At 39.4% G+C, this 21,389-nt stretch overlaps 4 protein-coding genes across 7 annotated transcripts; 3 read left to right on the top strand and 1 right to left on the bottom strand.

Moving 5' to 3' along the window:
• Positions 1–82: 82 nt before the first annotated feature.
• On the bottom strand, positions 83–3,120 carry tmem138 (transmembrane protein 138). Of its 2 annotated transcripts, none has more exons than XM_085461974.1 (5): positions 3,057–3,120; positions 2,004–2,525; positions 1,160–1,331; positions 996–1,071; positions 83–909 (listed from the first exon to the last, which is right to left on the bottom strand). In XM_085461974.1, exons 2-5 carry the CDS (start codon positions 2,129–2,131, stop codon positions 797–799), a joined length of 489 nt encoding a protein of 162 aa, XP_085318100.1. In that variant the 5' UTR covers positions 2,132–2,525; positions 3,057–3,120; the 3' UTR covers positions 83–796. The 2 variants fall into 2 exon arrangements, with proteins under 2 accessions (XP_085318100.1, XP_085318101.1); XM_085461975.1 differs by lacking the exon at positions 3,057–3,120 and adding an exon at positions 2,778–3,038.
• Positions 3,121–3,209: 89 nt separating this feature from the next.
• Positions 3,210–13,665, top strand: cracr2b (calcium release activated channel regulator 2B). Of its 2 annotated transcripts, none has more exons than XM_085461973.1 (18): positions 3,210–3,538; positions 5,232–5,488; positions 5,788–5,899; positions 5,998–6,145; positions 6,600–6,746; positions 6,843–6,933; positions 7,019–7,114; positions 7,193–7,380; positions 9,040–9,111; positions 9,789–9,843; positions 10,918–10,997; positions 11,093–11,213; positions 11,440–11,566; positions 11,693–11,774; positions 11,847–11,961; positions 12,602–12,709; positions 12,828–12,875; positions 13,365–13,452. In XM_085461973.1, exons 2-18 carry the CDS (start codon positions 5,234–5,236, stop codon positions 13,383–13,385), a joined length of 1,866 nt encoding a protein of 621 aa, XP_085318099.1. In that variant the 5' UTR covers positions 3,210–3,538; positions 5,232–5,233; the 3' UTR covers positions 13,386–13,452. The 2 variants fall into 2 exon arrangements, with proteins under 2 accessions (XP_085318099.1, XP_085318098.1); XM_085461972.1 differs by having other exon boundaries at positions 3,473–3,538; positions 12,799–12,875; positions 13,365–13,665.
• Positions 13,666–13,803: 138 nt separating this feature from the next.
• On the top strand, positions 13,804–18,402 carry cd151 (CD151 molecule). 2 transcript variants are annotated; one of them, XM_085461965.1, is made up of 9 exons: positions 13,805–13,980; positions 14,859–14,943; positions 15,360–15,551; positions 16,169–16,243; positions 16,627–16,647; positions 16,894–16,998; positions 17,126–17,281; positions 17,387–17,473; positions 17,572–18,402. In XM_085461965.1, the coding sequence occupies exons 2-9, from the start codon at positions 14,860–14,862 to the stop codon at positions 17,629–17,631; spliced, it is 780 nt and encodes a 259-aa protein (XP_085318091.1). In that variant the 5' UTR covers positions 13,805–13,980; position 14,859; the 3' UTR covers positions 17,632–18,402. The 2 variants fall into 2 exon arrangements, with proteins under 2 accessions (XP_085318092.1, XP_085318091.1); XM_085461966.1 differs by lacking the exon at positions 16,627–16,647 and having other exon boundaries at positions 13,804–13,980.
• Positions 18,403–18,457: 55 nt separating this feature from the next.
• gatd1 (glutamine amidotransferase class 1 domain containing 1) lies at positions 18,458–21,264 on the top strand. The gene is made up of 7 exons (XM_085461967.1): positions 18,458–18,606; positions 18,748–18,824; positions 19,868–19,973; positions 20,067–20,174; positions 20,277–20,368; positions 20,471–20,564; positions 20,666–21,264. Exons 1-7 carry the CDS (start codon positions 18,558–18,560, stop codon positions 20,779–20,781), a joined length of 642 nt encoding a protein of 213 aa, XP_085318093.1. The 5' UTR covers positions 18,458–18,557; the 3' UTR covers positions 20,782–21,264.
• Positions 21,265–21,389: the final 125 nt, after the last annotated feature.

Genomic DNA, 21,389 nt, shown 5'->3' with positions numbered 1-21,389 from the left:
TGTGTTAAAAATAGAGCAGTCTGTTTCACCTTGTCTCCTGGATAATACTGAATACCCCCGAGATGAAAGGATTACACTGGAATTAGAGATGGCTTATTTAATAAAAGCAGCGGAGACACAATTCAAAGATCTCCAAATAAAGAAAAGTGAGTTCACGTGAAAATTGAATTATTAAAATAACAATAGTGTAAACAGCACATACTAATCTTACATAAGGCAAAAGAGACCACCTGATCTTTCACTGCAGGGGAAACCTGCTTTCCAACAAAACTATGAGCATATGCTCTTCTAAAAGCTACCCATTGAAACAGTTAAAAAAAAAAGAACTTGTTCTACGAGGCAAAATCTGCATTTACACCTGGTCATTTTCAAAACATTCTCTCAGTGTGTTGCAGTCTTGTCTGCAACCCAAACTGATTTACAAGGCCACATAGATTAACTGACTCATCCTTATTAATACGATACTCACAAGCCACACTTGGCTTACCTGCCACTGTAAACCATTTAACCCACAGCTTCTTGGCTACAAAGAGCCAGTAAACAAACAGCGGTTGACACTTTGCTTCATCCCTGTTATGAGTTATTAAGTTCCATTTGTGTGTAAAATATATATATATATGTGTATATATTTATATACACACACACACACATGTCAGTGTTGCTTTGTTAGATATGGTTAATAGTGAAAGGATTTCCAAATATAAAAATGGGTTAAAAAAAAATTATCCAAAGGAAGGATTAGCTAGTGATGCCCAGTGATATGTTTTTCCACAGTTTCTTAAAAAGTGTCTCTGCTTCACTGACGAGCTCTGGCGAAGGCATCACGCAGCCACAGAGAGTCCTCGTACAGCCTCGGGTCTCCCATGTACTCTGCTGTACGTTTGTATAAGTAGTAATAAAACACAGCCGCTGTTAACAGAAAGAAGCACAGTTAGTCAGTGACAACAGAATAGCTGGGGTGGGAGATGTAGCTCTGAAATTAATTCGCCAATTACCTGTTCTCTGAAAAACAAAAAGAGCTTGGAGACCATCTGTCCAAACAAAACTGTTTGAATTAAGCCATCTTAGGTTCTGGCAAAAAGGAAAACAAAAGAAAAGTCTCAGAAGATGGATCTTCATATATGACTTCTAATTTGCAAACAACAGTTTGAAAGCATACCAGCACCAAGCAGTGGAAGCAGATGCTAAGGGTCAGGTAAAGAGTAGAGAATACCAGCAGGGCCCTGAACCTCTCCAGAAGCAGCGACACCAGGCCGACCTGGAACACGTACGTGTTGAACATCATCAGGAGGATGATGATCACGTTGAACAAGATGGCAATGTCCTGGATGCTGCAAACACAGTTTTTTTAATAGTTAATTTTTTTAAGTACGGCTTTCTTTTTTATTGATATCATACCGACAAAAACTAGACTGCATGTCAGACATTAAAGTGAGACGCTGTCCGTGTAACAGCCAAGAATTCTTCTAATGAGTGCAAAATGTTTGATGTCAGGAAAACTGGCTATGTAACAGAAACCAACCACTTAATAAATGACACATAAATGGTACAAAGAGTAACCTTTCAGGAATAAAAGTATTATTTTATTATTATTAATAGATTTTTTAGTATTAAATCAGCATAAGCCTGGGCTTTAAGTCGTCTATGGCATTAGATGAGAAGAATTAGATGATTAATAAACAAGGGCTTAACTTGCATCTGAAAACGTTAAATATTTAATGTAACCATCACATTTTAGTACTTATTAACCTATTAAATTTAGCAGTAACATTCATTATAATGCACTAAAAACAAGAAAAGCAAGTGACATAAACACAAAAAAAATGCACATTGTTAGAACATCTATCAAATTCTAGAGATCTCAATTCATATAATGAAAGATGACATCAAATATCTCTAACTCTGTATGTAGTAAAAAAAAAAAAAATTGAGAAATTGTGCATGTGTTTGTTAATCGGTTATAAAATAATCCAATCTCATCAGCACAGAGCTCTGTGACTCACATGAAAAGCACAAGTTGGATGACAGCTGCTCCTCTCAGAAGTTCACTGAAAGAGTTGACAAAGAGGTCATAGGCCAACAGTGTCAGCTGGATCAGCAGCACCAGTGAGAAGTTGCCGGTCTGAAGCATCTTCAAGGGCTGGTGGTGCAACCCCACAGCTCCACGGTGTATTCTCTTCAAAGTCTCCTTTTTTCTTGGTATTTGGTGGTGAAACCGACGTCTTTGGTCAACTCTACCCTCCTACATACTTCAGCAATAAACGACTTATCTGGAGCAAGACATTAATGAGCCACAATAATCCATTTGCAGTAAGCACTGGTCGCTTTTACGTTAAATTGTACATATTATATTCTCCAATCCGGTTTGCTCCGCTGTCACTGAACATGTTAGTTGTCCTAGATGAAAAAAATATTTCTGCGATGAGTGCTGCCTGTCCAAGATATCTGATGAAATGTATTCAATCCTGCCAAAAGCAGCATGCTGACATCTCAGATGTGGGAAATCTCCAGATATGCTGCACTACCTGAGAGGAAGAAGAGAAGCAACTGAAACAACAAAGACATTTTAAAAGCGATGAAAATGCCCACCTCGTCCAACTCATATCTTAGCCCGCTAGCCATCTCCACTGTGAACGAGGGGTTGATGAAATTTCTGTCTCAGTCGAGCCAAATAAGCATTGAACCTAATCACGTAAGGTCAACGTGCTCGTGTTGTTACACAGGCGGGCATGGAAAGGTCACTACTAGGATTATAGATCTGACCCAAGTAAACTTACTCAGACTGAAACACCTCTTGTTTAGTCGCTGTTTTCGAAGTACTCGTTCTTGTTTTCTTTTCATCTATCTAATCTACATCTTACGGCTGCCCTTTTAGTCCAGTCTGGAGTTAATCCAAAAGACGGATAATAGAGGAACTATAGGCTTATCTTTTCCACAACAAATCACCCGTCTGGCGATGAACTCCCCCCAGACACGTTTGCTACGCTAACACAACATTGCTGCTCATTGTTACGCAAGCAGGCTTCACAAACATAATTTAACTGACATATACTTACGAGACAAAAATGATTAAACCAAGTCTGCGTGAGGCAGAAAGCACTAATAAATCACAAAAACCTCTCTTTTTATTCGCAAACGCCGCTATTCAAGCATCTACTTCTGATTTTCGGCATTAGCAGATGTATTTCCGCTAATTCCATGGTAACGCTTCTTGTTACCGTAATAACGGTAGTACGTTTTTTTCCGAGAATTAAGCAAAAATACAAAATTCCCAAAGTAATTAATTTTCACCAATTTGGCAGGGCATTAATGTGTATCGTGGAAACTTGGATGGTTGCTTTCTAAAAACTGAACGAATAAGCGTAACAACTTAGTAGAAATTTCCGAGTGTCTCAAATCCGCCGTGCTGCGGCATATATTACGGTAATCTCCCTGTCACGCGAGGTCGTCACTGCCACCCAGCGGCGTGAGTAAGTCTTTGAATGCCTCCGAGGTGATCAAAGGTAATGACTGGAGACCTGAGTTCAGCACACCGCAGGTAAGTTGTGAAAGTTTCTTCAACTTCCTAGAGTTGTCAAACAGCGCAGTAAAGCGAGTCATTTAGAAATGCTATTCGTCGCGCTAATCGCCACCTTCTCTGTGTTGTGTCAAGTTGACAACCTGTTGTTTTGTAGTGCAGGTTCTCTCCCCCGTTAATAATAAATGTACACGTCTCCTTTCGCTGGTTTTAGTTTCCCGTGCTTGACACTTTGCTCTAAAACGGGGCATATTTACTCACTTTAATTAATTGTGCGTGATCTTGCTAAATTACAGCCATCAACGCTGAACTGCATTTTACAAACTGTCGCATTTAATGAAGAGGAACTCAGCACATGTTCAACATATGTTCTAAATACATTCACACAGTCAGACAGGATGTGATCTAATGCTTGACTCTTAAGTTTGCCTCAGTTATTTTTGTACCCTACAGCATGTTGTCTCACTCCCCGGGGCTTCCTACATTTGCACCAAACTTAGAGCTTACTAAGAAGTGTTTTTAAGTGCTTAAAAGTTTTGATATGACCTTTGGCTTATTGGGAATCTGAGGTGTCATACAAAATCCTCAGCATACAGTGTTTACACAGGTCTCTTATCTGAAATTGCAGTATATCCCTTATTACACCCAAGTTTTGAAGGCTTCATAGATAATCAGTACGATAATTTACTGCGATAATCAGTGTTTTGGATTTTATGCCTTCATAGATAGCACGCCATGGAAAGAAAGGCAATATTTTATCAACCACTGAGGCTGACCTTTTTTTAATTCAATGTAGCGTAAGGATGTCCAGAAAGAAAGTAGTTCTTACTTCTGGATCAGTTTAGTAGTATGTTTAGTTGTGTTTACACTGAAATGGCTATCCTGAGTAATAGCAATGTCATCTTACTTGAAGAATGATCATGTGTGACGCTGGTAACCCTTATAAATCACTGTTTTATATGAACAGTCATGTTGTCATGGAGGCTGTTTTTCCCCCAACAATTCCTGCAAGTAAAATTTGTTTGCAATTGTGGTTGTTCTGACAATGCAAACAACTGCAAATGTTTAATTTGCATCTCCTCTCCCGTAGCTATCCTCCCTCCCATTCGAGGACACTAATTCTTTTCACATGACACCATCCTGTTTTTTTACCTTCCACGCATCCTGGTGCTCATTCATAGGTTAGATTTTTTTAATCTATATAAACAGTGAGGACAACTGGCTCATCTGAATGAGGAGTTCTTGTCAAGCCTTTCAGGGGATTCAAAATTATCTATGAAAATGTTTATAGAACAAAATGTGTTCTATGAAAACCATTTTCTTTATCAAAGTTTGTCGCACTGCATTCCTAAAAAATGTCCTAAAATGTAGCATAGACACGACTGATCAGACAGCCGGTCACAGGAGCTCACATGATGTGTAGAGTCAATAGCTAGTTTTTTCTGCACCTCTTGTTTGACAAGGGAGGGTCAAGGTCCTGTTTCTTGCACTATCTTGCAATACTAAAAACTAGACCCAAAAATGTAAGCAAATGTAATTCTAAAACTGTGCCGGACAAGCAGCGTTATTCCTGGATGAATAAATTTAGCATAGCTGAAATATTATTACGATCGTGTGTTCTCTATCATGTGATATACTAGAAGATAAGCATGTTTACATAGCCTGTACTTAATGATAGACACATTCAAACCCACACCCATCTGTCTCTGTGCAGCAATGTCTAAGTGGCTGGACGATGATGAGGTGCTGGTGGGTGAAGGCAGTGGCGAGGCAGTGCAACTGAGCCCCAGAGCGCGGACTCTGCCTCCTGGGAGCCCCAGATCAGGCCACGGGCGTAGTCCGCTAGCTTCACCCCGCAGCAGGGAGCCAGTTCCACTGAGCCCGCTGGCAAAGACCATGAGCAAGGCCAAACAGCTGTTTCTGCTCTGTGACAAAGAGGGAAAAGGGTTCATCACAAAGCAGGACATGCAGGTGAGCAGCTAATGTGGTAGAGGAGCAACGTTTAGACTGACTGCAGAGTCTTGAACTTTGTCATCTCCTCTACTTGCTCAGTTTTCTATGCACTAATGTTTTGTATTTTCATGATCCTCCTTTTCTTCTTGTGTTCTCTTTCTTACTTTTTAACTTTATTTTAACTTATTCTCAGCTTTCATGACCTTGTCCTTCTGATTATTTTTGACTGTTTCTCACAGCACTTTCGAAAGTCTGATTATCAAATTGATATTTGATTAAAGTTTTTCTTGTTATTACTAATATTATTGTGCTTTTAGAGGTTACAGTGGGAGTTGCCACTGACCCCTGAACAGCTAGAAACAGTCTTTGACAGTCTGGACAGAGAGGGCAATGGTTACCTCACTCCTGTGGAGTTCAACACTGGGCTCGGTGAGCACGCTGCACTCAGTCATTTTAGAACAGTTTTAAAAGCGGATGATTAAATAAGCACATTATGTTATTCCTCGGTTCTATTTTCTGTGGTGTAGGTGAGCAGGTGGAGCTGGAGGAGGTGACAGACCTGGATCATGATGAAGCAGAAGAAGAACTGGACGAGGCGGACTTTTCTCAGGACCCCAGTGCTGTTAGATTTGTAAACATACTAATGGAACTTGGCACTGACAAACTTTTCAAAGAGTGAGTACTCTGCCCTAAAATCTTTACCATTAGCTTCCCTTTAAACTGTCCACCAAGATCTCCCCATTCAGTTTCACTGCAGCAGCTGTGTACAGTAACGTCACCTTCATCCTCAAATGTTAGCATATACACTATGTTCATACTGTTCTCATAAAATGGTTTAAATGCATCATCTCCTGCGATTGAGTTTTATTTTTGACTGAAAAATTGACACCAGGCGTGGTCTTCTGCTACTTCAAGGTTTAATGTAATGTGCATTAGGAGATGGTAATGTTTCAAAGGACTGTTTATTTAAAGGAATCTTCAAGGACTTCTTCAATATGTAAATGTATTTATGCAGTTCAGCATTTAAACTCAGCACTTTCTCTTTTCATGTAAACAAGTGATGTCGTGCAGTCACAGTTAGTTTTGTTTTTCGGTCACATTAACAGTTGTGTATTGTGCTGTGTGTCAGTCAACAGGAGCTGTGTACTCTGTGGTGTGAGCTCCAGAGAGACCGACCAGAGATGCTGAGCGTCCTAGAGGGCATCTTGGTCCATGCAGTGTCCCATTTACAAGACACCATGAAAGAGAGAGACAGTCTGGAACAAGCCTTACGCAGGTCACACCTTCCTTCCAGTACATTCATTTTAAGTAGTTTAACTGTGAGTGTTTGGATTATGCTGAGATTTTGTGTTGTTGTTTTTTTCTGCATTAGACGGGAGAGCGAACATGATCAGGTTGTTCGGTCTATATATGAGGAAATGGAAAGTCAAATCAGAGAGGAGAGAGAGAAGCTCCTTGCTCAGGTATAGATATGTGGTAGTTGCACTGTTGTTCCTTTTAGCAGGTGTACCTCAAATTAGCATTTAATGAATTTATTGTGAAATCAAGGACAGTATTAAACAGAAGGAGAAAGGGAAAATACTTGAGGAGGAGCTGAGGATGCGGGAACAGGAGTTGGAGAATACACTGAAAAAACAGACGGAGGTAGGCATCCGAACTGTACTCATGCCATTATGAAGGGCATTATATTTTAATGCGAACAGGATCTGTCTTTGTTCTCAGCTTGAGACCCGAATGCGCCAGCTGAGCCACGAGCAAGTAAACATCAAAGAGCAGAACCAGCAGCTTCAGGACCTCAACATGCAGTTACAGGAGCAGGTGGAGCGCAACAAAGAACAGTTGCAGGCTGCGTTGGCTCAGCTCAACTTGGCGCAGATCAGCAATGCGCAAGAACAACTGGCCAGACAGAGGTGATTAACCAAGGTCCAGATGATGCCTTAGCACCAGCTTTGAAGTCATTAAAAACATTGTCTGCATGTGGTATGGCTGAAAAAAAATTTTTTTTTTAAATTTTAATTTCATTTACTTTAATTTATTTGGCACCAATTCACAATGACAGACCCCATGCCCTGCATATTGTAAGGGAGATAATATTAGAAAGAAACCCCAACAATCACACAACCTTCTATAAGCAAGCACTTTGCAACAAAAGAAAGGAAAACTCGCTTTTAACAGGAAGAAACCTCTGACTGAACCAGGCTCAGGTAGGGGCAGACATCTGAGTCAGTCAAGAGTTTTAGTGTGAAGAGAAGGATTATAAATTCTATTCTGAATTTAACAGGCGGGTGATGAAGAGAAGTTGATATGGGAGAAACATGTGCTCTTTGTTTCTAGTCCTGGTTTGTACTCTTGTTGCAGTGTTCTGGATCAACTGAAGGCTTATCAGGGAGTTTTTAACTACCTGATGACAGTGAATTAGAATACTCTAGCCTACAAGTAATAAATGTAGAAGCTATTTTTTTCAGAATCACTCTGAGACAGGAACGCTTCTGATTTTAGAGGCACTGTGCAAATGAATGAAAGCAGCAATTAAAGAAAACATTTGTTTAATGTGCTCGCTGAAGGACGTATTTTAGAGGATGATCTGATATCCTCGTGTTGGTGTTGTTCCCAGACCATCATGAAAATGTTGTTCCAGGTTCAACATTGCAAGTGACCAATCACATTGTTGTGACGTTATTCTTTTGCGCGCCAAGCCATTCGTGCATTTATGAAATTCCAATGTTGCAAGGACAATATCAATTCTGCTTACTGTTTATTAAAGGGTTAGGGTTAGGGTCAGGGTCCGTTGATCGGCGGACAGAGGCGGTTTCACGCAGCTTTAGTACAGTTTTTTGTTTTACGCCGGTTTTTCCCGAAGTCGCAAAAGTATGACGTCACAACATTCTGATTGGTCACTTGCAATGTTGATCCTGGAACAACATTTAGTATGATGATCTGGGAACAACACCAACACGAGGATATCAGATCAACCCATTTTAGATAGTAGTAGATTTTTATCATCTGGCTTCATGGATAAATAATGCTGGGTATCATCTTCATAACTATGAAAATGTATGCAGTGTTTTTTTAACAATATTGTCTAAGGGAAGCATGCATAATATTAAAAACTATTGGTTCCCACTCAGAGCCCTGTGGAGCTCCATGACTAACTTCCATGTTTTAAAAAGATTCCCCATTTTCATGATTATCTATGATTTAAACCAGTGCATCTCACATATATCTCTACCAGGTACCATATGTATTAAAGGCCCTTTAAGATGAGCAGTGTGTTCTAATCTCTAGTAAAATGTTGTGGTTAGCGGTATCAAATGCTGCAATGAGGTCTAACAGGACAAGGATAGAGATGAGTCTGCTGTCAGAGGCCACTGGAACATCATTTGTAACCTTCACTAGTGCTGTTTCTGTGCTATGGTGAGAAGGCTGAACTCTACTTGCAAATGATCAGTTGGCCATTTTACAACAACTCCTTCAAGATTTCTTTAAATAAAAGATTAGAAATAGGTCAGTAATTAGCTAAGACATCTGGATCAAGTAAAGATTTCAAATCTTTTGTTTGCTTCACTTAGAAACGTGATGAAGGTGTCAAGGAACATGAAGAAAGAGAAAGAGAGTCTTTTGAGACAACTGGAGATATTGAGGTAAGTCTAAAACTGTCTGCTGTTTCAGTTAATGCCAAGTTCACAGACTACAGGTATGTTTGAATAGTCCAAAAATCCCGCCACACTTACACTAGACTCCTTAACACCGCCATAAGATAAACTACAAAACTCATATCTTCATCTCACCTTGTTGTTTTATGCAGGTCATAGAAATGAGAACAGTCAGTGAAAAATATCACTTCATTGAATGAGACCTGTAGCAGAAAGCACATTGGCAATACAGCAATAGACACTGCTAATGTAAAGCGAAACCCACTCTATCAAATGTCAGTTTCCTTTCCTGTGCATTTAACAAGCTGTTTTTAAAAATTCAAAACATATCAGTAGGTTATGGCATGAAATGATTTTGGGACAGCACCATCTTGTCTCCTTTAATAAGATTGGTCCGGTGTATCCTGTAATAAAGGAAGCATCAAAGCGCCTTTCCTTATTTTTTGGAGAGTTCAAACAGCTCCTACTGCGGATGCCGTGCAGATATTTCCTTTTCACATTTCTCAGTTAGGAAGCTTCCCAAGGAAAATGCACTATTCAAACGTACCCGTGGTCTTTTTTTTTTTTTTTAAATTTAATTCACCATTTGAGACACGGGTCTCACCATGTGAGGATGTCTCTAAATAGATTTCTTGTGTGTGTGTGTGTGTGTGTGTGTGTGTCAGGGATATGAACAAAAGGCTGCGAGATGAGAAAGACGCCCAACAGTCTCAGAAGAGGGTTAGTCACAGACATGCTGTCCTTCCTCCTCTGCCCTTAACATATTACCTACCTAGTGAAGATGTTTGTATGCTGTGGACACAGCAGGTTGATCCACCCTAAGCTAAAACTTGGAATAGATTCATGTTTTACATCATCTGTTATTATTTATATGGGCAGCTGTTATTTTTTTGGTTATTAATTAATGTTGCTGACACAGCCTTTTGCAATGTTGTTTTTCTGTGGATGTGCTCAGTGAACTGAAGGATTTTGTTGACTAGACGTTTATTCTGTCCTGTGTCAACTTGAAGGAAAAGAAAATGTTCTATTTATATTTATGTTTATTGGTCACATTTCACTGTACAAATTCAGGTGAACTAAGTATTTTTTTTTCAATCTAATAAAACTTTTTCTCAGACTTTTCATGACTGATAATCTAATTTAGCAACTTTCAGCAGGTTCAGCTCATCCTTGTTGTTTCACAAAACAAACATGAAGCATTTTTGTATAAAATGTGCAAATAATCTCATGAGTATTTATTTAAAAAAAAAAAAATCAACCTTGACGCAAAGACTGCCTCTTTCTTTATTTACCTATTGTATTTTTTTAAATCTACAAACACGAGTGCACAGTTAAAAATAAATGAATAATCATAGTTGGACTGCATTCCTGCATTTTAAATGTACACTGTAAATAGTTTACCAGTGGAAGCAAGTGGAATTACTACAGAGATCACACACTCATGAGTGCAGTCCTGTGATAAAATCAAGTACACCATAGACATAATTCAGTAGTTTGTAGAGTTCAGCACAATAACTTGAAGTAGTCGTTTTGAATGAAGCCAATATGTCCAAGTCTGTGGCTACAAAACACCCAAATCATAAACCCTCCACCACCACATGAGGCTTTTGTGCTGATATCCTGTGTTTGGTTTTCACCAGACATCGCACTGAGCGGTTCGGTTCAAAGCGCATTTACCTTGGATATGCACCATGCTACATCCATAAATCTTTAATACTTTATAAATCTGTGGACGAGTATGAAATCTTAATGCTACATATTTCTTCTGCCTCACTTTCTACAAAAACCTTGTAGACTCCAAATGTCACACAGGCTTTGCAGAAGAGAGGGTCAGTTATAGGTAACTACTTACTGGAGGACAAGCCAATGAAAAGGTTTGTATAAATAGTGCATCTGTTTGTCATTTTTGCAGTGATGTAGCAGATGGATATAGGCAGCCACTAATTTTGTGTATTTATTGATTCTGAAGACAGCCATGCTCTGCTGATGAGTTGGAGCAGGACAAAAAGACAGAGGTGACAATATCATCCAAGAAACACCAACCGTCAGGTAGAGTCAGGGGTGAAAATGTTGAACAGACCCAAACTCAGGTAGGGAAAATGTAAAATCTACAAATACACATAATATATCTGAGAAATAATTATTGAATAGCGCAGATGCAGCAACAAAACTGAGCAGTAATGATGGAAATTATGTTTTGAGGCTTTTGGTTTAGGGCTTAAACAACCACTGGTCACTCAAAAAAAAAAAAAATTAAACTTTTCAAATATTAGATTGATCAAAATGTCACCTTTGATTCTTTTATCTGAATTCTAGAGCAAAGCTGTCAGTACTCAGCAAGTGTTCAAGGTTGTGTTTCTGGGTAACTCGGGGGTGGGTAAGAGCTCCTTCATCCAGTATTATTGCACAGGGCGCTCCGACAGTAAAGTCAGCACTACCATCGGTAAGTCTTTTCACAGCGATGTACGTGCTCATCAGTGTATAGAAAACTACTGTGTGTATGTTGAAGTAAATGTTTGATATATGTATTGAAGTCGAGCATGAAGTCATAAGGCTTTGTTGTTCATAGGTATAGATTTTAAGATGAAGACTATAACTGTGGACTCCACCACCATCATCCTGCAGCTGTGGGACACTGCAGGGCAGGAGAGGTCAGACATGTTTACACAAGCACACAAAATCATCCGAGGTGCAGAATGTTTTACATCGAATCTGTTTTTTAGGTTTCGCAGCATCACCAAGCAGTACTACCGAAAGGCCGACGGCATCCTTGCCATGTATGATGTAACGCACTCCGCCTCCTTCACTGCAGTGAGAGGATGGATGGACTCCATCAGGGTGAGTAGGCGGCACTACCATGGTTTGATGTAAAAGCATGCAAAACAGTGGATCTTTATTTGAATATACGTGAAAGTTACTGACGTAATGGCGATGCACGAATCTCAGTCCTAACTTTGATTCCTTTTTTATATAAGATGACCTTTATTAGTCCCACAGGTGGGAAATTTGTTTTGTTACAGCAAAAGTGCAAAGTTATGTAGCAGAAATTAGAAAAACACTGGAATGCAATAAAATAAAATAAAATACTATATACAATACAATAAAATAGAATAGAATAATGTATACAATAGAATAAAATAGAAATACAAATGCTATATACAACTGAGTAAGAAAATACAAAAGTACAACTTCGTCAGAAGAACAATTGTATAAGAATTGTACATATAGCATTTAGAATTGCACATATAGCAGTCTTATTGCACGTGTGAGGGTTTGATCAGCTGCAAAAGTCTTTGTTGTGGAGTCTGACAGCAGTGGGGAGGAAAGACCTGCGAAATCTCTCCGTCCCACACCGTGGGTGCTGCAGTCTCCCACTGAAGGAGCTGCTCAGTTTTTATATATATTATTGGGGTGACCTCTTTGGTGTATCTCCTTTATGTATAGCGTGTACTATAAACCCGCTGTATGTTTGTCTCAGGAGAAGATGTGTGAAGGTGCTGTACTAATGCTGCTGGGGAACAAGCTGGACTTGGCTGACAATCAGTGTAGAGAAGTGAGAACAGAAGAGGGTCAAAAACTGGCAGAGGTGAGGCGCATTAGACTATTCACCCAAATTTCTAAAATTGGAAAGCCACAAATGTATAAAAAGAAAAGTCTATTTTTTTGGTTATACAGCAACATCAAGCTTTGTTTTATGAGTGCAGTGCCAGGAATGGATTGAACGTGGAGGAACTAATGAATCACCTGGCAGGGTATGGCATCACATATTTGTGATTTACAGAATCACATTATGAAAATCCTCTGGAGCATTTATATAATATTACAGATAATCCTTCTGTACTTTTCTGTTGTAGCTTTGCCCATTTGTGACTTTTAAATGTAATCCCTATTAAACATCCTATCAAAGGCTAATAATAGATGAGAAGAGGGAGGTGCTGAGTGTAAATGTTGTCTTTTGTTTTGTTTTGTTTTGTTTGTTTTATGCACGCAAATCTTCAGAGGGAGGCTTTGGTAACATTTTTAAAATTGCCATGGTAGTTGTTTTATCTGACGAATCGACAAAGGGATCAAAGTAGCAAGCAATTCAGCATACATATATTCTATCTCAGATTCCATAATAGATTCCACTACTGTTAATCTATTAATTACCTAATAAACTGGTAGCTGGATGAACTTCCTCTGATATTACAGTAAGATCACAGATTTTTCTTCTCATATGTTGCGGTTTCTGTACATTTTAGGATGTTGGTAACTCAGCATGAACGCCAGTGTGAAGATGCACTTCTACTGACTGAAACCATGCCTAAAAGAAGTTGCTGTGCATGAACAGTTGAGGACAGGCTTTTGAAAAGACTGAAACTGCCTCCAGGTGTTCTTCTTTGGTTCAGTGGAGCCACGTTGTATCCCACACCAACAGCAGATCACCACGTCGTGACGTCACATCAGGCATTTTTCTGTGAACAAGTTTACTGAATAGAATAATGTTTTCCTTTGGGTTTATGCATCTTTCAGAAATGTCTAATAAAATCTATTTTTGATGACTGCTCTTTTGTCATGTGTCTTAAAAAAAATCAGTTAAACCTTTAAGCTGCATGCTTTAAAGCAAGTAGAGCTCGTATGCATGGGAAACCAGCTGGGGGCAGACAAGTACAGCTTGCAGAGGGGCGAGCAGCCTGTTGTGCCAAAAGAGGACAGACGCTCAGACCCTTGAGTGGGAGGCTCGAGTGTGACTGTCAGCTGAGAACTTACACTGTTGCGCTCAACCTTCAAAGACAGTTGGACGCTGAGGTCGGCAGACTCTGAGAAGACGTTACCCTGATAATCTACATCCTTTGGGAGGTCCACCATCTAAACCAGGTAGGAGTATTTTGGTCTGTGTGAAAACAGAGCAGTTTTTCCATGACATAATGAGTTAAAAATAACTCTGAATATGACCACGGTGATATTGTTTTCAGTCGTACTTACACATTAAGATTGTCTTAAAAGTATATTTTAATCAGGTTTATACGTGTTATCTTTTTAACTGTTCTTTATATATGTTTGTAAACAAAGATGTTCATTTGTGTTTAAAATATAAAAAACAGAAAAGAAAAACATTTCCCATGATGCTCAGGGTCATGACTTCTCTCAAAATAGAAGCACCAGGAAAGTTCTGTTTAGGCAAGAATAACAACATTTGACTTGAGCCTGAAGTAAAGAGTGAAAAGCTAACACAAAATCACTGAAGAATGAGACGATCAGATTATGTTACTGAAACGGGGGACGGATGTGTGTCTGCTGGATGATATGTGACACAGGACGTTAAGTATGTTTTCCCCACAACATATTTGATTTCATCTCTGAGCTCTTTTCCATTGCACTCTTATAGCACCTCGAGCTACTGCACAAAGACTAAGGTACAATCTCAACAATAGCCGTCACAAAAAGCCCAATTGTTCTGCAACCCACGGCAAAGGCAGGACTAAAGGGAACTGAAAGAGGAAACTGATATAGAAATAAACTGCATGTATAACTACATCACATATGACACTAATACAGCTTTCCATTATAAAGGATAGGAACAGAAATCTGTGTAAATCTTGCAGTGGGGGGGGGGTATAGCCTGCAGTTTTGCTCTCAGTATCTTGTAGTAATCCCTTTAGGGGGAGACTGAGATGTGCCATCGAATATTTGGTTGTTTCTTTACTGTATCAGCTTGAACACTGCTAACATTAATAATTCCCCTTTTTTAACAGAATGGAAGTTCGACGTGAAAAAAAGCACGCCTGCGGGACGATTTGTCTGAAGTATCTTCTTTTTCTTTTCAATGTTCTTTTCTGGGTAGGTTAATATAAAAGTGCAAAGATTTTCACTGAATTTTAGATTACAAAAGCAACTTTTGAACGATGTCATCTTAATTCAGTCAGTTGTAATTGATTTAAAGTTGCAACATTAAATTTGTGCAGTGCTTAAAATGCCATAGACATTAAGATGACTTCCTTTGTACACAGACACATTAAAAAAAAAACGGAAAAAAAACATACAAACTTTTTTATTTACTTATTTTTACTTTATTAACTGCAATTTCCTTTAGGCTTTAAGAATAGACTGATGTTCTAGTCTCTCAGGGCTTACACTGAAAGAATGAGGCGTTGTCCAGCGTGATCACATTTTAAGAGCAAAGTTATAACTTATGTGCTGCATTCTCACTACGAGCATCTGGTTTGAGTTGAGCTGGTAACGGTATGTTCTGTCAGCTGGCAGGTGGGGCTGTGTTGGCGGTGGGCGTGTGGACTCTGGTGGAAAAGAGCGACTACATCAGTTTGCTGAGCTCCAGCTTCTATGCAACTTCGGCGTACATCCTGATAGCTGCTGGAGTCATCGTGATAGTGACCGGGATAATCGGCTGCTGTGCCACGCTGAACGAGATGAAGAGTCTTTTGATTGTGGTACGGTGACCACGCCCACAAAATACTACCTGTTACAGAAAAACTGATTTTTCTTGCCCGTTTCACTTCACTCCACAGAAGCTGAAATCCTTTTTTCATTAGTCCACATGAGAAACCATGGCACTTTTAAGTCGATGTTTATACACTCTCACCCCCTGGTCCAGGTTGTGTATTGAAAGCTAATCCTTGGTGACCTTCTGTCTCGTCTGCCTGCACTCAGTGCAGCTCATTATGCCAGGCATGCCTGTCAGATATAACAGATAAAGTCATGCACAGTGTGTCTTTAAGAGTTTAGATATAGAGTGTGGCTCATGCCAGAGGAATGAAGGGCATCACAAGCTGCTGCTTGGACTTAAGAGTGTGTGTGAGTGAGACAGACAGAGGGTCTGTGAGGATATCACTCAGACTCAGTGGTATATCTCTATGGTCATACTCCCCGCAATCTTTATAATGAGCACCTTCCTTTCCCACCGTTTAATCACTTATTTTCTGGAGTATGATGTTTGTATTTTGTAGCCATGCACAGATATGTTCAGTGACATTATACCTGCAAAATGGTGCAAAATAATGGCATTTCACTGTATTCATAGTCATTTTTGTTATGTCTCTGCCTACAGTATCTGATCTTGTTGCTCTGTATTTTCCTTCTGGAAATCATTGCTGGTGTTCTGGCATACATTAACTACCAAGAGGTGAGGTGCCATACTTTCTATTTGTATCTGTTTGTATATAGAGACAAAAGTAAATAGTGACATACAGTTTATTTTGCTATAACTTGCACAGCTTCCAGTACTTTTTATGGTTATATCTATTCATCATTTAAATTTCACCCCAGAAATTACAAATGTCTTTTTTTTTGTCTTTCTGCTTGCATTATGTGTATTTTATTAATTCTACTTTCCTTTCAAGTATTTCTCCTAGCTTTGCATCATTTTAATGTCAAATCTAACAACCACTCAGTTGCTGCACTCCTTTGTGAAGTGTGTTTTACATGCTTTTCTGTGCATGTTCATTTGTCCATTTTTCCCCCATCCTTCTCACGCCTCTCTTTCTTCCCCCTTTTTTCTTGCTCTAGTGTTTCCCTTTCTGCTACCAGGTAATCTACTGCAGTGTGTTTCTCCTTTATATCAGTCTGTTTTAGTTCTGACAGGTTGAGGTTATTTTTATTTGCAAGAGTCTTCATTAGAATCAGGGAGTGAGGTCATAGAATCTGTGCTCATATATTTTGAGTTATCTGTGGGTATTGCTCAGGTAGACAGGAATGTTACGGGGGAAGGAGGAAACTTGATCAGGAGCTATTTTTGTTGATGGGAGGTACTAAAGAGCTTCTCCTGTCTCACAGCTGGATGAAGAGCTCAAACAGAACCTGAAAGTGACCATGCAGCAGAAATACCAGCAGCCAGGAGAGGAGAGCATCACACAGGCTGTGGACAAACTACATCAGGAGGTGTGGAAAAGGAGAATTTGTTTCAGAAAAAGGCTCGAATAAAAAATGAGTAACATCAGTAAGACTGGACATGATTAATAATGAAATTCTGTGTTAACTGCAATTTTCTCATTATTTTCCCTCTCAGTTTAAGTGTTGTGGTAGCCACAACTTCTCAGACTGGAGCGACAGTGTGTGGATCCAGGCAGCAGAGAACGAGCGTCTTGTTCCCGATAGCTGCTGTAAAACTCCAGGTGAACTCTGCGGCCGCAGGGACCATCCCTCTAACATCTACAGAGTGGAGGTAAAAACGAGAAAGCTCTCCATCGACGCAGCGTGGCTAAATTTCACATGATAACAAGATATTATTATTTATTCTTTTTTTTCTCCCCTGTTCTTGTGCTCTCAGGGAGGCTGCATCATGAAGTTAGAGGAATTCCTCTTGAGTCAGTTATATATTCTCAGTGCAGTTGGTATAGGGATTGCATTTCTACAGGTGAAAGCTTTTACTGCTGAGCAAAACGGAGATAAATATGAACATCTATTTTAATGGAGTCTGGAAATAATGAGGTCTTTGTGTCTGTTTTGTTTCAGCTTCTGGGGATGATGTTTACATGCTGCCTTTACCGGAATTTGAAAGAAGATCCATACTAATTTTGTACTTCCCCCCTCCCCATCCATCTATTCATTTTCTTCCAATTGTCCAATTCATGACCGTGGGGATGGGTGCTGGAGCTTATCCTAGCAGTCATATGGCGAGAGGGAGGGTACACCATTGGACAGGTCACCAATCTGTCACAGGGCTAATACATGAGGACAGACAACCATTCACACCAACAGAATTTAGAATCACCAATTAACCCAACCTTGTGCACACTGTCGGTGGAAGTTGGAGTACCTGCAGAGAACATGCAAACTCCACACAGAAAGGCCCCAGGTTGGATTTGCACCCAGAATCTTCTTGCTATGATAATGCTAACCACCACACCACTGTGACACCCTTGTAGGGATCACTGTAGTTTTTTTAAACATCACAAAATTTAACACAACTTCTAAAATGTTTTCCAAATTATTATAACCCCACCACCCCAAAAAAGTATTTTTTCCCACAGTCCTACGATGCTGCATAGTTACTTCAAACACTGCGATGCTGCTGGACAGCACTGCTCATTTGTTCTCGCAAAAACAGCTTTGCATGTGTTTATGTATTCTTTAATTTAGGTCACAAAGGATTTTTAACTCTTTAAAATGAGTGGTGTATATTTAAAAAGCAGAGCAATATGAGCATGTTGTGGCCGCTTCTCTGTTTGTCTTTTTAATTGCTTTTTTATGTATAGTCATTACAAATGTGTATTTAAAAAACTAATATAAAGAACTATTTTTCTTTGTTGGATGCAAATAAAAGATACTTCCTTATAATTTCCACCCAAATTCTCAGATAATTTCTCCGACTGAACTTTTATTTTGAAACTTATAAGCGGATGTTGTTGTCAGCTGACTGTACACCCTCCTCGCGTATTTCTTTTGCATCGTCTCACCCTCAAGGTTTTTCTTTATAATTTAAAGCAAATATTATTAAAATGTCAGCGAAACCAACGTGTTTGATAGTGGCGAGTGCTTCTTCTCAAGGTGAGCCCGTTAGCTTTACTTTGAACAGCTCGGCTGTTCTCAATCATTCATGAATTTGTCCGTTAGCTTTGACTTACTTAGAGCTGCAGAACTAGCATGAGCTCTCTAAAGCGTTTTATCTCACACATTTTGTTTATTCAGGGGTGTCTGCGAAATCTTTCCATCAGTCCTTCAGCCTTTGTAGTCCGGTCTTTAACCTACAGACAGCCACACCAGGGGTAAGACTCCACCTGACAAGCAAATAGCAGATACACGAACAGCTGTCGTGACCTAAGCGCGTTAGTCCGTACTTACGTAGACAGTCTCCATGACAACTGCGCAGATTAAAAAAAAAAAAAAAAATCAAAGGAGAAATTTAAATAAATAAATAAACACGTCTTTTCTTTTTCTTTTTTTTACTTTTTCTTTTCGTTTGTTTTTAAATATGGTGGTAAAGAAAAAAAATTCCACGATATTTTCTTTGGGGGGTACCTTATTTTGGGGAAATTCAGCAATCTCTTTATCACTAAACTTTTGTGGTGATTCCTTGTATGCGGTTTTTATGTCCTGGTGAGTACTGAAATTAAAGTTCATTCAAATAACTTTGAAATAGGTGCATGTAGAATAGATAGTTACCAAAAGGACCACAGAGTGGTGCTTCTAGTCAGTGGAGTGTTGCTAAAATTAGAAAGTGATGTATCTTGTAGGATTTAAAAAAAAAAAAAAAAAAAAAAAAAGACCAGCGGTATAATCAAGGGTGATGAATGAAAGAAGAAAAAGAAACTCCAGGACAAACAAGTACCTCGTTTCACTGTGACACCCATTGTCCCTGTGCAACAGTAGCATCACATTTATACAAATATATGGGTGTTACTAAAAAAAAAAAATGTTTTTTCCTGAAATCCAAGTTTGTTATAAAATTGCAGCTACATTGCCAATCGCAAAATCCATTTTTTTTCTCCTACTGGTAGCTCATCCTGGTAGGGCAGGTAAAATGATCAGAACCCTGAGTTTAAAATATTTATCAACCACCAGTTTCAAGAATTTAAATATTATCGCAACAAAGATACATTATTAGATCCATGTTTGTAGAGATGGACTTACACACCCGAAAAAAAAGTTGTCTTTTATACCCTGCTTTCACCCTACTACTACATCTGAAAGGTCACGGACATGCGCTTTAAGATGCAACCCAGTTCTTGGAAATAGTTCTTGTCCACTTTGTGATCATTACCCTGGGTGTGTGATGTTACCCTGTACAGAAGTGTTTCTGTGGTTGCAGGGGAAGCCAATAGACTTTGTTGGGGTTGATGAAAGCACAGCTAGATGGGTGCAGGACTTCAGTGTGAAACCCTACGCAACACCAGCCAAACTTGAATCCATAGATGGTGAGAATATTTATTTCATGCCCATTCGGCCGTTTTCATGTCTGCTGCTTTAACTACTATCTGCTCACTTGTGTCACGATGACCCCTTTTAAGGTGCCCGATACCAGGCACTGCTCATCCCACACTGCCCTGGAGCGCTGAATGACCTGGCACACAGCGGCTCTCTGCACCGCATTCTCGCGCACTTCATCTCTCAACAAAGTGAGCTTGGGGCTTGTTTTAACATCTGTATGTATTTTTCTTGTTGTTTTTTTAGGAACACATGTACATGTGGTTTGCTTGGTTTTTTTCCCCTCTGTGCAGAGCCGGTGTGTGCAGTGGGACAGGGAGTGTCTGCACTGTGTTGTGCCACTGAAGGACAGAGGTGGATTTTCAGTGGCTACAGCTTAACAGGGGTTAGTGTTTGGTGAACTCACTAGGGGAAATATAACCCATATATTTGTTCAGCTATCACATGTTTGCTGTATTTAGTAACACCAACTTGTTGATCTTAATAGCCTTCAGTGTTTGAACTGGTGCGGGAACCTGATTTTGCCAACCTGCCCTTGATTGTAGAAGACTTCGTGAAAGACAGCGGTGGATCGTACACAGGTGAGCTTACCCTGCTAATAACAGAAGAGTCAAATACCAAATAATTATTTCTAAAACAGTCTGATGTTCGTCTCTGTGGGTTTTTTTTTTTTTTTTTGCAGCAAGTCAAGAAGATGCCATGCATGTGGTCGTAGACAGGCACCTCATAACTGGACAGAACATGCAATCAACCTTGCTCGCTGTAAATAATCTAATCCTGCTCTGTAATGCCAAATAAAAACCTGAAATAATACACGAGGAATGCTCCGATTCGACAGCTTTGTCGTCCCACTTTTATATTCATGTAATTAAACATTTATTTTGAACAAGTATCAGAAAAATGCTGGGTCAGAAAGAGATGTTTGGCAAAACTGCAACATACCACTTGGTTATTTGTTGATGCTGTTATTATAAACCGAGTAAAAGCAACAGGATTGTGTAGATTCAAACATAATAAAAAATAAAGCATCAGGAGCAGATGTATTGTTGCTGATGGATGAATCTTTTTAAGAGCACAGATGATTTTAGGCGTTGGACTGAAGCGATGCTGCAGATGTCTGAAGGCCTCCAAATATAAATAAACCCTTAATTAAAATGGATACATACTGATAATCATGCAGCTTCTTTTGTTGAATGCAGAGATGTACTAATCTGTACTTTTTTTCCTTTCTTTTTTTAAATCGTATCATCACAGAAAATAAATAAAATACACTGAAGTACCTTTTTTTGTTGGTTGCAGATGCCTAAAAATAAACCGCCGTGTCATTCAAGAGCTCGATACATTCACGACCCTCAAACAAGTTGAGCGTTAATTAAACCCCGTCAGTGGCTCACTGCAGATGTCGA

This window comes from Copadichromis virginalis, linkage group LG7 (assembly GCF_057382275.1).
Source record: "Copadichromis virginalis isolate Kocher_CV1m ecotype Utaka linkage group LG7, C_Virginalis_male_GT1.1, whole genome shotgun sequence".
Taxonomy (NCBI): domain Eukaryota; kingdom Metazoa; phylum Chordata; class Actinopteri; order Cichliformes; family Cichlidae; genus Copadichromis; species Copadichromis virginalis.
The sequence above is the reverse complement of the archived record's forward strand: the minus strand, read 5'-3'. Positions and strand labels throughout refer to the sequence as shown.

Coding starts and splice junctions, on each gene's coding strand:
- cracr2b (XM_085461972.1), top strand. CDS start 5,234: ATGTCTAAGTGGCTGGACGATGATGAGGTGCTGGTGGGTGAAGGCAGT. Junction 5,900..5,997: donor GGAGTTCAACACTGGGCTCG/GTGAGCACGCTG, acceptor TCTGTGGTGTAG/GTGAGCAGGTGGAGCTGGAG. Junction 11,962..12,601: donor GATGGATGGACTCCATCAGG/GTGAGTAGGCGG, acceptor TGTTTGTCTCAG/GAGAAGATGTGTGAAGGTGC.
- tmem138 (XM_085461974.1), bottom strand. CDS start 2,131: ATGCTTCAGACCGGCAACTTCTCACTGGTGCTGCTGATCCAGCTGACA. Junction 1,332..2,003: donor ATCCAACTTGTGCTTTTCAT/GTGAGTCACAGA, acceptor CTGTGTTTGCAG/CATCCAGGACATTGCCATCT. Junction 1,072..1,159: donor GCTTCCACTGCTTGGTGCTG/GTATGCTTTCAA, acceptor CCTTTTTGCCAG/AACCTAAGATGGCTTAATTC.
- gatd1 (XM_085461967.1), top strand. CDS start 18,558: ATGTCAGCGAAACCAACGTGTTTGATAGTGGCGAGTGCTTCTTCTCAA. Junction 18,825..19,867: donor TACAGACAGCCACACCAGGG/GTAAGACTCCAC, acceptor CTGTGGTTGCAG/GGGAAGCCAATAGACTTTGT. Junction 20,369..20,470: donor GTGGCTACAGCTTAACAGGG/GTTAGTGTTTGG, acceptor TGATCTTAATAG/CCTTCAGTGTTTGAACTGGT.
- cd151 (XM_085461965.1), top strand. CDS start 14,860: ATGGAAGTTCGACGTGAAAAAAAGCACGCCTGCGGGACGATTTGTCTG. Junction 14,944..15,359: donor TTTTCAATGTTCTTTTCTGG/GTAGGTTAATAT, acceptor ATGTTCTGTCAG/CTGGCAGGTGGGGCTGTGTT. Junction 16,999..17,125: donor TGGACAAACTACATCAGGAG/GTGTGGAAAAGG, acceptor TTTCCCTCTCAG/TTTAAGTGTTGTGGTAGCCA.